Source organism: Coregonus lavaretus (assembly GCF_964263955.1).
Source record: "Coregonus lavaretus genome assembly, contig: HAP1_SCAFFOLD_253, whole genome shotgun sequence".
NCBI classification, from domain to species: Eukaryota; Metazoa; Chordata; class Actinopteri; order Salmoniformes; family Salmonidae; genus Coregonus; species Coregonus lavaretus.
In genome coordinates, this window is record NW_028164325.1 from 519,701 (window position 1) to 536,685 (window position 16,985).

The 16,985-nt window shown below is 44.0% G+C and overlaps 1 protein-coding gene across 1 annotated transcript in view; it reads right to left on the bottom strand.

Moving 5' to 3' along the window:
• The window catches only part of LOC311117158 (NLR family CARD domain-containing protein 3-like), an 18,053-nt gene extending 3,007 nt beyond the window's left edge, over positions 1-15,046 (bottom strand). Inside the window, exons 1-3 of the mRNA XM_084192139.1 lie at positions 14,991-15,046; positions 4,327-6,085; positions 3,900-4,044 (exon numbers count right to left, since the gene is read on the bottom strand). Of these exons, the coding sequence (XP_084048265.1) occupies positions 3,900-4,044; positions 4,327-6,085; positions 14,991-15,027 (1,941 nt within the window). The 5' untranslated portion in view covers positions 15,028-15,046. The remainder of the gene's footprint in view (positions 1-3,899; positions 4,045-4,326; positions 6,086-14,990) is intronic.
• Positions 15,047-16,985: the final 1,939 nt, after the last annotated feature.

A 16,985-nucleotide genomic window follows, 5' to 3' on the forward strand; every position in this document is an offset into this window, starting at 1 on the left:
ATGACTGGAGTAATTTTCTGTCTAAGTGAGTAGATAACATGTTTCTAAACATTACTAAATGAATCCTGATGATGCCATGATTAATATAAATCATGCATGAATCATGAACAATTATGAATGAGAATGTTACAGAGGCTACAACAAAACATGCTAACCTCTCACCATTACCAATAACAGAGAGGGTATGATCCTTGTTCCTCTGTAACTTTCTCATTCATCATCATTCACGATTAATTCATGATTATTCATAATCATAGTAGCATCCACATGAATGTAGAAGTGTTCAGAAACATATTCTATTCTTACTGACAATACAAGTGAAGTGACTCCAAAATGAGAGGACATTATTCACCATTCAGTTTCTATTGGGAAAAACATAATCCAAAACACAACCAAGACAAACTGCAAATGTATTCAACAAGTTTGTAGAATCACAAGCTTGATGTAATCACTACAGGCAAAGAATATTCAAAGACCAAACACTAAAACACTAAACTTTTGACTAAATTAATTTGTCCAAATACTTATGACTTTTTCAAATGGTAGAACTAGAGAACTACCTACATTAAGTGCTTTCATATCTTAACGGTAAAACAGGTATGTATGAATACCCTCAAATAAAAAGTGACATTCTGTACGGTCGCCTAATATGAAACAATTTCAAATCCAAAATGATGGAGCATAGCGCCAAATTTAAAACGGTAAACTTCACTGTCCAAACACATATGGTGTGGACTATGTGTGCCTGGTAAACACATGTGGATCTGGTGAACAGTTATCACTTGTTGACCAACTACAGAAATACTGACCTCAGAGTCTCCAGTTTACAGTGGGGATTCCCCAGTCCAGCAGAGAGCAGCTTCACTCCTGAATCCTTCAGGTCATTGTTACTCAGATCCAGCTCTCTCAGGTGTGAGGGGTTTGACTTCAGAGCTGAGACCAGAGAAGCACAGCCTTCCTCTGTGACTAGACAGCCTGACAGCCTGCAAAGAGTAAAATCATATTAAAAACACACTGCTATTCTTTGGCGGTGAAAATAGTGGCAGTATATTTTTTCAACATTTTCAGATATATCAGTGTCCTGAAACCTGCCATATCTATTAATAAATTAATGTATCATTATTAGAAATTATCAGATTATTGCTTCTAGATAGAAACATGTTATAAATTGATTTGCATTTTAATGAGGGAAATAAGTATTTGACCCCCTCTCAATCAGAAAGATTTCTGGCTCACAGGTGTATTTTATACAGGTAACGAGCTGAGATTAGGAGCACACTCTTAAAGGGAGTGCTCCTAATCTCAGCTTGTTACCTGTATAAAAGACACCTGTCCACAGAAGCAATCAATCAATCAGATTCCAAACTCTCCACCATGGCCAAGACCAAAGAGCTCTCCAAGGATGTCAGGGACAAGATTGTAGACCTACACAAGGCTGGAATGGGCTACAAGACCATCGCCAAACAATTGGTGAGAAGGTGACAACAGTTGGTGCGATTATTCGCAAATGGAAGAAACACAAAAGAACTGTCAATCTCCCTCGGCCTGGGGCTCCATGCAAGATCTCACCTCGTGGAGTTGCAATGATTATGAGAACAGTGAGGGATCAGCCCAGAACTACACGGGAGGATCTTGTCAATGATCCCAAGGCAGCTGGGACCATAGTCACCAAGAAAACAATTGGTAACACACTATGCCAGGGTTCTTCAATTCCGGTCCTGGAGGGCCGAAACACCTCTGTTTTTCATCCTCTCCTTCTAATCAGGGGCTAATTCAGACCTGGGACACCAGGTGAGTGCAATTAACTACCAGGTTTCGGCCCTACAGGACCGGAATTGAAGAACCCTGCACTATGCCGTGAAAAGACTGAAATCCTGCAGCGCCCACAAGGTCCCCCTGCTCAAGAAAGCACTTATACAGGCCCGTCTGAAGTTTGCCAATGAACATCTGAATGATTCAGAGGAGAACTGGGTGAAAGTATTGTGGTCCGATGAGACCAAAAACTAGGTCTTTGGCATCAACCTAACTCGCGGGTTTGGAGGAGGAGGAATGCTGCCTATGACCCCAAGAACACCATCCCCACCGTCAAACATGGAGGTGGAAACATTATGCTTTGGGGGTGTTTTTCTGCTAAGGGGACAGGACAACTTCACCGCATCAAAGGGACTATGGACGGGGCCATGTACCGTCAAATCTTGGATGAGAACCTCCTTCCCTCAGTCAGGGCATTGAAAATGGGTTGTGGATGGGTATTCCAGCATGACAATGACCCAAAACACACGGCCAAGGCAACAAAGGAGTGGCTCAAGAAGAAGCACATTAAGGTCCTGGAGTGGCCTAGCCAGTCTCCAGACCTTAATCCCATAAAAAAATATGTGGAGGGAGCTGAAGATTCGAGTTGCCAAACGTCAGCCTCAAAAACGTAATGACTTGGAGAAGATCTGCAAAGAGGAGTGGGACAAAATCCCTCCTGAGATGTGTGCAAACCTGGTGGCCAACTACAAGAAACGTCTGACCTCTGATTGCCAACAAGGGTTTTGCCACCAAGTACTAAGTCATGTTTTTCAGAGGGGTCAAATACTTATATCCCTCATTAAAATGCAAATCAATTTATAACATTTTTGACATGCATTTTTCCGGATTTCTTTATTGTTATTCTGTCTCTCACTGTTCAAATAAACCTACCATTAAAATTATAGACTGATCATGTCTTTGTCAGTGGGCAAACGAACAAAATCAGCAGGGGATCAAATACTTTTTTCCCTCACTGTATAGTGCAAATATTTGAGAAGACTGACCAGAGCAGTTTAAAAAGCAGTATCAGTCAAAAGACAGACAGTGAGGTATCAGATTTAGATTGTAGGAGTATACAGTCCACACCATATCTAGTTTGACAGTGAAGATAACATTTTAAATGAAAGCACTTTATGTATCTAGTCCCCCCATTTGAAGAAGTCAAAAGTATTCTGACCATTTCACTTCAAGTGTATTAAAGTAGTCAAAGGTTTAGTATTTGGTCCCAAACTCGTTGGTTGCATTTGGAGTTTGTTTTGGTTGTGTTTTGGGTTATGTTTTGCCCAATAGTAACTGAATGGTGGATGATGACTGGATTAATCTTCTGTCTAAGTGAGTAGATAACATGTTTCTAAACACTACTGAATGAATCCTGATGATGCCATGATTAATAAAAATCATGAATGAATCATGAACAATTATGAATGAGAAAGATACAGAGGCTACAACAAAACATGCTAACCTCTCACCATTACCAATAACAGAGGGGGTATGATCCTTGTTCCTCTGTAACTTTCTCATTCATCATCATTCACGATTCATTCATGATTATTCATAATCATGGTACTATTCACATGAATGTAGAAGTGTTCAGAAACATTGTATATTCTTACTGACAATACAAGTGAAGTGACTCCAAAATGACAGGACATTATTCACCATTCAGTTTCTATTAGGAAAAATATAATCTAAAACACAACCAAGACAAACTGCAAGTGTATTCAACAAGGAATATGGGACCAAATACTAAACTTATGACTACTTTAATACAATATAAGTGAATATGTCCAAATTATTAACTTTTTCAAATGGGAGAACTAGATACATAAAGTGCTTTCATTTCTAAACAGTAACACAGATATGTATGAAAATACCCTCAAATAAAAGGTGACATTATATACTGTCACCTAATATGAAACATTCTATCTCAAATACAAAATGCTGGAGCATAGCACCAAATGTAAAACTGTAAGCTTCACTGTCCAAACACATATGGTGTGGACTATGTGTGCCTGGTAAACACATGTGGATCTGGTGAACAGTTATCACTTGTTGACCAACTACAGGAATACTGACCTCAGAGTCTCCAGTTTACAGTGGGGATTCCCCAGTCCAGCAGAGAGCAGCTTCACTCCTGAATCCTTCAGGTCATTGTTACTCAGATCCAGCTCTCTCAGGTGTGAGGGGTTTGACTTCAGAGCTGAGACCAGAGAAGCACAGCCTTTTTCTGTGACTCCACATCCTGACAGCCTGCAAAGAGATCATCATGATTTCACAAACACACTGTTAATTTAACACCAGTAGTGTAGAAGGACAATGGCAGATGCATTTGGTTTATTCTCTTAAGCAACATATAGATTCATCTTCCGTCTCCTAGAATGGTATGGTCATAATGTTATACAAATGTGAACATCAATGCATTGATTCAATGTTTTTCAGTATATATTATATACATATTATAATACATATATTTCTCTAAACTGAATATTTCTTCCTGATGATTAGTACTTAAATGTCATTTTATGTACTCACAGAGCAGCTCTGGAGGGTTTAACCACTGGCAGCAGCCTCAGAAGACCTTCCTCTGATCTAGAGTATGTCTTCAGGTCAAACACATCCAGCTCCTTTTCTGAAGTCAGCAACACAAAGACCAGAGCTGACCACTGTGCAGGTGACAGTTTGGCTTCTGAGAGACTTCCTGAGCTCAGGTAGCTTTGGATCTCCTTCACTAGAGAATGGTCATTCAGTTCATTCAGACAGTGGAACAGATTGATGCACCTCTCTGGAGAGGGATTCTCCCTGATCTTCTCCTTGATGTACTTGACTGTTGCTTCATGGCTCTGTGAGCTGCTTCTTGTCTTTATCAGTAGACCTCGTAAGTGCTTCTGATTGGACTCCAGTGAGAGGCCCAGAAGGAAGCGGAGGAACAGGTCCAGGTTTCCTGTCTCACTTTGTAAGGCTTTATCCACAGCACTCTTGTAGACAGTAACTTCAGTAACTTGCGGTTCGGCCATTAGATTCTCATTGTTGTTGATGAATGAGAGGAACACATATACAGCAGCCAGAAACTCCTGAATGCTCAGATGCACGAAGCAGTACACCTTGTCCTGGTACAGCACACATTCCTCTTTAAAGAGCTGTGTGCACAATCCTGAGTACACTGAGGCTTCATTGACATCAATGCCAGCCTCTTTCAGGTCTTCTTCATAGAAAATCAGATTCCCCTTCACAAGCTGTTGAAAAGCCAGTTTTCCCAGTGACAGAACGCTCTCTTTATTCCAGTGTGGACCTGTCTCTTCTTTCCCAAGATACTTGTCATTCTTCTGTTTGGTATGAAACTCCACAAGGTATGAGTACATCTCAGTCAGAGTCTTGGGCATCGCTTCTCTCTTATGTTTCAACATGTGTTCAAGGACTATTGCAGAAATCCAACAGAATACTGGAATGTGGCACATGATGTGGAGGCTCCTTGATGTCTTTATGTGTGAGATGATTCTGCTGGCCAGGTCCTCTGAATCACTGAATCTCTTCCTGAAGTACTCCTCCTTCTGTGGGTCATTGAACCCTCGTACCTCTGTCACCTGGTCAACACACACTGAAGGGATCTTATTGGCTGCTGCAGGTCGGGTAGTTATCCAGAGGAGAGCAGAGGGAAGCAAATTTCCCTTGATGAGATTTGTCAGCAGAACATCCACTGAGGTTGACTTTGTGACGTCACAACAGATCTTGTTCTTCTGGAAGTCTAGGGGCAGTCGGCACTCATCCAGACCATCAAAGATGAACATAACTTTGTACTTGTCATAGTTGGAGATCCTTGATTCTTTGGTTTCCATTGAGAAGTGATTGAGAAGTTCAATCAAAGTTTGTTTTTCACCTTTCATCAAATTCAGCTCCCGAAAAGGGAATGAAAATACAAATTGGACATCCTGATTTGCTTTTCCTTCAGCCCAGTCCAGAATGAACTTCTGCACAGAGACTGTTTTTCCAATGCCAGCGACTCCCTTTGTCAGCACAGTTCTGATAAGCTTGTCTTGTCCAGTTAAGGGTTTGAAGATGTCGTTACATTTGACTGCACACTCTGGTCTTGCTTGTTTCCTGGTTGTTGTCTCAATCTGTCTCAGCTCATGTTCATTATTGACCTCTCCTGTTCCACCCTCTGTGATGTAGAGCTCTGTGTAGATCTTATTGAGAAGTGTTGGGTTTCCTTGTTTAGCGATCCCCTCAAATACACATTGAAACTTCTTCTTTAGATTAGATTTGATTTCACGTTGGCAAATCACAGCAAGCTCATCTGAATGAAGAAATAACACAGAGGATTTTTGATATTACATCTGTTTTAATGCCTACAGTATTGTAAGACTGTGTCATAAAGTTTAAATTATAATAATTTATTCTCTTAACTGTCTGTATAAATCTGTAAATGTTTTCATAATGCATTCCATACTGGTGTGACTGATTTATATCATTATTGGTATTCTCTCTCTCTCTCTCTCTCTCTCTCTCTCTCTCTCTCTCTCTCTCTCTCTCTCTCTCTCTCTATCTATCTCTCTCTCTCTCTCTCTCTCTCTCTCTCTCTCTCTCTCTCTCTCTCTCTCTCTCATTTAATCACCACAACACATCCCTGCTGCTACTTGATGAGGTCACATGGTGTTGTGTTAAGGCTGCTACAATATCATTGAGTTACACAGCTACTTTAGCTGTACTTTATATCATTATTGGTATTATTGTTTTTATTTTTTTTATTTCACCTTTATTTAACCAGGTAAGCCAGTTGAGAACAGGTTCTCATTTACAACTGCGACCTGGCCAAGATAAAGCAAAGTAGTGCAATAAAAACAACACAGAGTTACATATGGGGTAAAAAAAACATAAAGTCAGAAATACAACAGAAAATATATATACAGTGTGTGCAAATGTAGCAAGTTATGGAGGTAAGGCAATAAATAGGCTATAGTGCAGAATAATTACAATAGTATTAACACTGGAATGCTAGATGTGCAAGAGATGATGTGCAAATAGAGATACTGGGGTGCAAAAGAGCAAAATAAATAACAATATAGGGATGAGGTAGTTGGGTGGTGTCACACCCTGGCTCTGGGACTCATTATGTTGAGCCAGGGTGTGTGCATTCTATGTGTTCATTTTCTATGTTGGGTATTCTAAGTTGTTCTGTTTCTATGTTTGCCTGTGTGACTCCCAATCAGAGGCAACGAGTGTCAGCTGTCGGCTGGTTGTCTCTGATTGGGAGCCATATTTATTCTGTATGTTTTCCCTTGGGTGTTGTGGGTTTTTGTTCCGTGTCGGTATGTTTAACCGTGGACTTCACGAATCGTGTTTTGTTTGTATTTAGAAACTTTAATTAAATAAAGTCATGTTTATTTCACACGCTGCGCCTTGGTCTACTACTCCTTACCCAGACGATCGTGACAGAAAAACCCACCATACCAAGACCAAGCAGCGTGTCCAGGAGCAGGCAGCCTGGACGTGGGAGCAGATCTTGGACGGGCAGGGGTCCTGGACCTGGGAGGAAATCCTGGCCGGGATGGATCGCCGGCCATGGAGTGAGACGGTGGAGGCGCGCCGTAGAGAGGAGCTACGGCGTGATCAGGGTCGTCGTCGGACGGTCGTGAGGCAACCCCAGAAAATGTTTAGGGGGGGGCACACGGCATGGACGACGGGGCTGACAGAGGAGAAAAGGGGGCGGATCCAGAAGGCCACCAGGCCAGGGGTACACCGCCCTGTACGTCCTGTGCGGATGCCTCACACAGAGTGTGTGAGGGTAGGCATTCAGCCAGGACGGGTGGTGGCCGCTATTCACTCCAGGCCTCCTATCCGTCTCCACAGCCCGGTTCGGCCTGTCCCTGCTCCACGCACCAAGCCTACGGTGTGCGTCGCCAGCCCAGTCCGGCCTGTCCCTGCTCCACGCACCAAGCCTACGGTGTGCGTCGCCAGCCCGGTCCGGCCTGTCCCTGCTCCACGCACCAAGCCTACGGTGTGCGTCGCCAGCCCAGTCCGGCCTGTCCCTGCTCCACGCACCAAGCCTACGGTGTGCGTCGACAGCCCAGCCCGGCCTGTCCCTGCCACCCGCACCAAGCCTACGGTGTGCGTCGCCAGCCCAGCCCGGCCTGTCCCTGCTCCACGCACCAAGCCTACGGTGTGCGTCGCCAGCCCAGCCCGGCCTGTCCCTGCCACCCGCACCAAGCCTACGGTGTGCGTCGACAGCCCAGCCCGGCCTGTCCCTGTTCCACGCACTAACCCTACGGTGCGCGTCGCCAGCCCGGTCCGGCCTGTCCCTGCTCCACGCACCAAGCCTACCGTGTGCGTCGACAGCCCAGCCCGGCCTGTTCCTGCCACCCGCACCAAGCCTACGGTGTGCGTCGACAGCCCAGCCCGGCCTGTCCCTGCCACCCGCACCAAGCCTACGGTGTGCGTCGACAGCCCAGCCCGGCCTGTCCCTGTTCCATGCACTAACCCTACGGTGCGCGTCGCCAGCCCGACCCGGCCTGTTCCTGCCACTCGCACTAAGCCAGGGGTGCGAGAAGTCAGCCTGGTAAGGCCCGTTCCTCCTCCACGCACCAAGCCAGGGGTGCGAGTCGACAGACTGGACCAGGGGCACTATGGGGGGTGTATTGGAGGGTGGTGGTCAAGGCCGGAGCCAGAACCGCCGCCGAGGAGGTATGCCCGCCCAGCCCTCCCCTAGTTTGTTTAGTTGAGGCGCGGTCGCAGTCCGCGCCTTTAGGGGGGGGTACTGTCACACCCTGGCTCTGGGACTCATTATGTTGAGCCAGGGTGTGTGCATTCTATGTGTTCATTTTCTATGTTGGGTATTCTAAGTTGTTCTGTTTCTATGTTTGCCTGTGTGACTCCCAATCAGAGGCAACGAGTGTCAGCTGTCGGCTGGTTGTCTCTGATTGGGAGCCATATTTATTCTGTATGTTTTCCCTTGGGTGTTGTGGGTTTTTGTTCCGTGTCGGTATGTTTAACCGTGGACTTCACGAATCGTGTTTTGTTTGTATTTAGAAACTTTAATTAAATAAAGTCATGTTTATTTCACACGCTGCGCCTTGGTCTACTACTCCTTACCCAGACGATCGTGACAGGTGGGCTAATTTCAGATGGGCTGTGTACAGGTGCAGTGATCGGTAAGGTGCTCTGACAACTGATGCTTAATGTTATTGAGGGAGATAAGAGTCTCCAGCTTCAGAGATTTTTGCAATTCGTTCCAGTCATTGGCAGCAGAGAACTGGAAGGAATGGCGGCCAAAGGAGGTGTTGGCTTTGGGAATGACCAGTGAGATATACCTGCTGGAGCGCAGACTACGGGTGGGTGCTGCTATGGTGACCAATGAGCTAAGATAAGGCGGGGATTTGCCTAGCAGTGATTTATAGATGGCCTGGAGCCAGTGGGTTTGACGACGAACATGTAGTGAGGACCAGCCAACAAGTGCGTACAGGTCACAGTGGTGGGTAATGTATGGGGCTTTGGAGACAAAACGGATGGCACTGTGATTGACTACATCCAATTTGCTGAGTAGAGTGTTGGAGGCTATTTTGTAAATGACATCGCCGAAGTCAAGGATCGGTAGGATAGTCAGTTTTACGAGGGCATGTTTGGCAGCATGAGTGAAGGAGGCTTTGTTGCGAAATAGGAAGCCGATTCTAGATTTAACTTTGGATTGGAGATTCTTTATGTGAGTCTGGAAGTTGAGTTTACAGTCTAACCAGACACCTAGATATTTGTAGTTGTCCACATACTCTAGGTCAGACCCGTCGAGAGTGGTGATTCTAGTCGGGTGGGCGGGTGCTAGCAGCGTTCGATTGAAAAGCATGCATTTAGTTTTACTAGTGTTTAAGAGCAGTTGAAGGCTACTGAAGGATTGTTGTATGGCATTGAAGCTCGTTTGGAGGTTTGTTAACACAGTGTCCAATGAAGGGCCAGATGTATACAAAATGGTGTCGTCTGCGTAGAGGTGGATCTGAGAGTCACCAGCAGCATATACACGGAGAAAAGTGTCGGCCCAAGAATTGAACCCTGTGGCACCCCCATAGAGACTGCCATAGGTCCAGACAACAGGCCCTCCGATTTGACACACTGAACTCTATCTGAGAAGTAGTTGGTGAACCAGGCGAGGCAGTCATTTGAGAAACCAAGGCTATTTAGTCTGCCAATAAGAATGCGGTGGTTGACAGAGTCGAAAGCCTTGGCCAGGTCGATGAAGACGGCTGCACAGTACTGTCTATTATCAATCGTGGTTATAATATCGTTTAGGACCTTGAGCGTGGCTGAAGTGCACCCGTGACCAGCTCGGAAACCGGATTGCATAGCGGAGAAGGTACGGTGGTATTCGAAATGGTCGGTGATCTGTTTGTTAACTTGGCTTTCGAATACTTTCGAAAGGCAGGGCAGGATGGATATAGGTCTGTAGCAGTTTGGATCTAGAGTGTCACCCCCTTTGAAGAGGGGGATGACCGCGGCAGCTTTCCAATCTCTGGGGATCTCAGACGTTATGAAAGAGAGGTTGAACAGACTAGTAATAGGGGTTGCAACAATTTCGGCGGCTAGTTTTAGAAAGAAAGGGTCCAGATTGTCTAGCCCAGCTGATTTGTAGGGGTCCAGATTTTGCAGCGCTTTCAAAACATCAGCTGTCTGAATTTGTGTGAAGGAGAAGCGGGGGGGGGCATGGGCAAGTTGCAGCAGAGGGTGCAGAGTTGGTGGCCGGGTTAGTGGTAGCCAGATGGAAAGCATGGCCAGCTGTAGCAAAATGCTTGTTGAAATTCTCGATTATTGTAGATTTATCGGTGGTGATAGTGTTTCCTAGCCTCAGTGCAGTGGGCAGCTGGGAGGAAGTGCTCTTATTCTCCATGGACTTTACAGTGTCCCAAAACTTTTTGGAGTTAGTGCTACAGGATGCAAATTTCTGTTTGAAAAAGTTTCCTGACTGCTTGTGTATATTGGTTCCTAACTTCCCTGAAAAGTTGCATATCGCGGGGGCTATTTGATGCTAATGCTGTACGCCACAGGATGTTTTTGTGCTGGTCAAGGGCAGTCAAGTCTGAGGAGAACCAGGGGCTATATCGGTTCTTAGTTCTGTATTTTTTGAATGGGGCATGTTTATTTAAGATTGAGAGGAAATTACTTTTAAGGAACAACCAGGCATCCTCTACTGACGGAATGAGATCTATATCCATCCAGGATACCTGGGCCAGGTCAATTAGGAAGGCCTCCTCGCTAAAGTGTTTTAGGGAGCGTTTGACAGTGATGAGGGGTGGTCGTTTGACCGCAGACCCGTTACGGACGCAGGCAATAAGGCAGTGATCGCTGAGATCCTGGTTGAAGACAGCTGAGGTGTATTTAGAGGGTATGTTAGTCAGGATGATATCTCTGAGGGTACCCATGTTTAAGGATTTAGGGTTGTACCTGGTAGGTTCGTTGATAATTTGCGTGAGGTTGAGGGCATCTAGCTTGGATTGTAGGATGGCTGGGGTATTAAGCATATCCCAATTTAGGTCACCAAGCAGTACAAACTCAGAGGATAAATGGGGGGCAATCAATTCACATATGGTGTCCAGGGCACAGCTGGGGGCTGAGGGGGGTCTGTAGCAAGCGGCAACAGTGAGAGACTTATTTCTGGAAAGGTGGATTTTTAGAAGTAGAAGCTCAAACTGTTTGGGCACAGACCTGGATAGTATGATATAGCTCTGCAGAATATATCTCTACAGTAGATTGCAACTCCACCCCCTTTGGCAGTTCTATCTAGACGGAAAATGTTATAGTTGGGGATGGAAATTTCAGAATTTTTGGTGGCCTTCCTGAGCCAGGATTCAGACACTGCTAGAACATCAGGGTTGGCAGAGTGTGCTAACGCAGTGAATAACTCAAACTTAGGAAGTAGACTTCTGATATTTATGTGCAAGAAACCAAGACTTTTGCGATTACAGAAGTCATCAAATGATAGCTCCTGGGGAGTAGGAGTGATACTGGGGGCTACAGGCCCTGGGTTAGCCTCTACATCACCAGAGGAACAGAGGAGGACTAGAATAAGGATACGGCTAAAGGCTTTAAGAACTGGTCTTCTAGTGCGTTGGGTACATAGAATAAAGGGGGCAGATTTCCGGGTGTTATAGAAAAGATTCAGGGTATTATGTACAGACAAGGATATGGAAGGATATGAGTAAAGTGGAGGTAAACCTAAGCGTTGGGTAACAATGAAAGAGATAGTATCGCTAGAGGCATCAATTGAGTCGGTCTCTGAGTGTATGGGCGGAGGGACAAAGGAGCTAACTAAGGCAGGTTTAGCTAGGCTGGGGGGTCTACAGTGATATAGTACAATTAGAAATAACCGAAACAACAATAAACTAACCATGTTTGGGCTGAGGCTAAACATAAACAGGATGTAGTACCGTAAAAAGGAACAGTCCAGCAGATATCAGCTGTATAGCTGAGTTATCATAAGGTCCGGTGGTGAAGCGCTAGTGAGTAAGAGGCCACGGCTAGCGTGTGCTACGTCCGTTTTGTTGTAGCCAGCTGGTAGCGATGAATCCGGAGTTAAAGGTCCAGTGAATTCAGTGATTGCGGCGGAAAAACTGATATGTTCTGGGTCGATAACGCGCTGTGCAGACTGGCCGAATATCTGGTGATCAATGTCCAGTGATTAAAAATTAATCCAGTGGGGAAAAAAATCCAATATTCTGGGTGCAACACCGCTAGCTGTGGCTAATAGCAAGTAGCTAGTTCAGTAGCTAGTTCAGTTTAGTGAGTAAGAGGCCACGGATAACGTGTGCTAACGGGTCAGGGCTAGCAGATGGATGGAATCTTCGTGGTTAACGTCGTAACCACATCAGACGATTTCGTCGGCAGACCAGTCGTGTAGGATCGGCGGGGCTCCGTGTCAACACTAGGTGGTCCCGTCCGGTTGATAGAGAGGTAGATAGCCGGGAGATGGGCCTAGCTCGGGATGATTAGCCAGATCACAGCGTCCGTTTTGTTGTTGTTGTAGCCAGCTGGTAGCGATGAATCCGGAGTTAAAAGTCCAGAGAATCAGTGATTCCGGCAGAAAAACTGATATGTTCTGGGTCGATAACGCGCTGTGCAGACTGGCCTAATATCCGGTGATCAATGTCCAGTGATTAAAATTAATCCCGCGGAAAAAATCCAATGATCTGGGTGAAACACCGCTAGCTGTGGCTAATAGCAAGTAGCTAGTTAGCTGGCTAGCTAGTTTCAACTGGATATTCTAGATTCTAGATAAAAGGTAAGTCAATAATAGAATCCGTTCCACATTGAGTGAGGCGGGTTGCAGGAAAGTATATTTTGTAGAAGGATGAAAAGTCTGATAGGGAAATATGTACGAAAAATACAAAAAAACTGGGTATTTACAGGCTATTTACAGACACACGACAGAAACAGGACTGCACTACTTCGCCATCTTGGATCTTGAAAGCATTACTAATGTTGTCTCTCTCTCTCTCTCTCCTCTGTCTCTCCTCTTCTCTCTGTCTAAATGAATTAGTTACACAGCTACAGTGGGGAAGAAAAGTATTTAGTCAGCCACCAATTGTGCAAGTTCTCCCACTTAAAAAGATGAGAGAGGCCTGTAATTTTCATCACAGGTACACGTCAACTATGACAGACAAAATGAGAAAAAAAATCCAGAAAATCACATTGTAGGATTTTTAATGAATTTATTTGCAAATTATGGTGGAAAATAAGTATTTGGTCAATAACAAAAGTTTCTCAATACTTTGTTATATACCCTTTGTTGGCAATGACACAGGTTAAATGTTTTCTGTAAGTCTTCACAAGGTTTTCACACACTGTTGCTGGTATTCTGGACCATTCCTCCATGCAGATCTCCTCTAGAGCAGTAATGTTTTGGGGCTGTCGCTGGGCAACACAGACTTTCAACTCCCTCCAAAGATTTTCTATGGGGTTGAGATCTGGAGACTGGCTAGGCCACTCCAGGACCTTGAAATGATTCTTACGAAGCCACTCCTTCGTTGCCTGGGCGGTGTGTTTGGGATCATTGTCATGCTGAAAGACCCAGCCACGTTTCATCTTCAATGCCCTTGCTGATGGAAGGAGGTTTTCACTCAAAATCTCACGATACATGGCCCCATTCATTCTTTCCTTTACACGGATCAGTCGTCCTGGTCCCTTTGCAGAAAAACGGCCCCAAAGCATGATGTTTCCACCCCCATGCTTCACAGTAGGTATGGCGTTCTTTGGATGCAACTCAGCATTCTTTGTCCTCCAAACACGACGAGTTGAGTTTTTACCAAAAAGTTATATTTTGGTTTCATCTGAACATATGACATTCTCCCAATCCTCTTCTGGATCATCCAAATGCACACTAGCAAACTTCAGACGGGCCTGGACATGTACTGGCTTAAGCAGGGGGACACGTCTGGCACTGCAGGATTTGAGTCCCTGGCGGCGTAGTGTGTTACTGATGGTAGGCTTTGTTACTTTGGTCCCAGCTCTCTGCAGGTCATTCACTAGGTCCCCCCGTGTGGTTCTGGGATTTTTGCTCACCGTTCTTGTGATCATTTTGACCCCACGGGGTGAGATCTTGCGTGGAGCCCCAGATCGAGGGAGATTATCAGTGGTCTTGTATGTCTTCCATTTCCTAATAATTGCTCCCACAGTTGATTTCTTCAAACCAAGCTGCTTACCTATTGCAGATTCAGTCTTCCCAGACTGGTGCAGGTCTACAATTTTGTTTCTGGTGTCCTTTGACAGCTCTTTGGTCTTGGCCATAGTGGAGTTTGGAGTGTGACTGTTTGAGGTTGTGGACAGTTGTCTTTTATGCTGATAACAAGTTCAAACAGGTACCATTAATACAGGTAACAGGTGGAGGACAGAGGAGCCTCTTAAAGAAAAAGTTACACGTCTGTGAGAGCCAGAAATCTTGCTTGTTTGAAGGTGACCAAATACTTATTTTCCACCATAATTTGCAAATAAATTCATAAAAAATCCTACAATGTGATTTTCTGGATCTTTTTTTCTCAATTTGTCTGTCATAGTTGACGTGTACCTATGATGAAAATTACAGGCCTCTCTCATCTTTTTAAGTGGGAGAACTTGCACAATTGGTGGCTGACTAAATACTTTTTTTCCCCACTGTACTTTAGCTGTACTTTAGCTACAGCTTTTAAATGTTCTAAAACAGCATTCAACATGAGGCAGACAGCTCTTACTTTTCTCCAGTGTGTCAGCAAGCTCCTTCTGGTTCATTTTCCTCAGGACGTGCAGTGTGATCTTCAGAGCCCCCTCTCTGGCACTGCTCTCCTGCTTCTCATCTTCAGCATCCACCACTTCCTTATCCTGCTTCTGACTCTCAAAGCCTTCTGGGAGTTCTGGACTAAGAATCCTCTTGAACATCTTCAGCTCGTTCTTCACAAATGTCATAATATTCTCTTCAAGCAACTGAAATAAATCAAGTAAATCAGTTAAGCAAGAGACTAAATGCTTTCTCATTAACACATTAATTAATGATTGACAGATCAACTTTACTTGAGGTAAACAAAAACAAAATGTACATAACAGGACCACATACACTGAATATGGAGGCCAGGTCTGTTTGATGACTCTGGGAAGACTGACCACTGAGAATCTCTGACTCTGATATCTCCTGTTGGTTTCTGTGGACAAAACATGAGATTACATCTCCTCATCCAGGGAGTGCACACACACACACACACACACACACACACACACACACACACACACACACACACACACACACACACACACACACAGGGAGGGAATGTAGTGTTTGTTTAATATTGTTTCAAGACTATGAAAATGGAAAAAATGATTAGCCTATGGATTATGAAAACAACAAAAAGAAATGGTAAAATGGGAGAGGAGAAATGACTAGAGACAGTGTTGTTTAACTCACTGACCATGACCCATGAGTTCTTCTTACCTTTGTTCAGTAGAAAAGTCTCCCTCTCTAAACACTATAGGATGAGCCATAGACCGGTCACTCTTCATGGACACACAGCTGGGTACAGGGGAGGCTGGTCTCTCCTGCTTGATTGGGCTTCAACACAACAGAGACAAACATTACGTCTCTCATCTACTCTGAGCTCAGATTTGGAAACAAAACAAGAGTTTCATTCCAAAACGCTATATATCCATTTTCATGTTGGTAAATTAGCTTCTATTGTTTGAAGAAATGATTAAAGAGATTGGTGTGTTTTTTCACTATCTAATCATGGCATGGGATTGTTCAATGACAGACATGTATTTGTTTAAAATCTATCACTTGATGGTTTCATTTCAGAGAGACCAAGAATCATGTTTTTTGCTAAATACTACATATCTGCCTCACTCTCAGAGAAATAAGTAGTACTGCTAGGTTTTACACAGTAAATATATATCTGCCTCACTCTCAGAGAAATAAGTAGTACTGCTAGGTTTTACACATTAATAATATATATCTGCCTCACTCTCAGAGAAATTGTGTTTTTTTGGATAAAAGTAGAGACTCAGCTAGAAAAAGGTATATCATACACTACAGTTGAGGAACAATGGGAAAGTAATTCTGCTTTGAAAGATGGTAAACTTGTAACCTCACTTTTGAGAAAATGGCCTTTGAATGTTTTGGTTCACATACTGGAGAGCTCTTCTTTATCTACAGTGGTGTTACTTTGGCAGATAATGTCACCCATCTAAATAAATAGTATATATATATATATATAGTTAACTAAATGTATGGTGTTTTTGGTTTATCTCAGTTTCATTGTTTGTTATGCTATAAATTGTTATTTTATGGTTGTAAGTGGTCAAATGAAAATGTCATATTTTGAAATTCTGTGTAATTACTACTTTAAACAAGTATATACTTTATTCAGTACTACTGCAGTTGCTAAATAATTCCAATAGATTGCAGCATTAGACCACGAATGACATTTCAGAAGATCAGTTTTAGTTTTCTCCCTGGATACACCACCACTCCCCCTCACAGGAAAACTCCTGCACACGCTTTTTACTGTCCGTTTCCACACTGCTAACGCAAGAGGAACGACTGAAAAGTGTATTAGATCAGTCCCAAACCTGCCCCACGCCAATTGCTGGACTTTCACACAGAGGTTACTAGGTCACCCAATTCAAACCACATTTAAAAAATAAAACAAATGTCTTATTTATCAAGTGTTCTATCTTGCAATTATGCATATAATAAAATA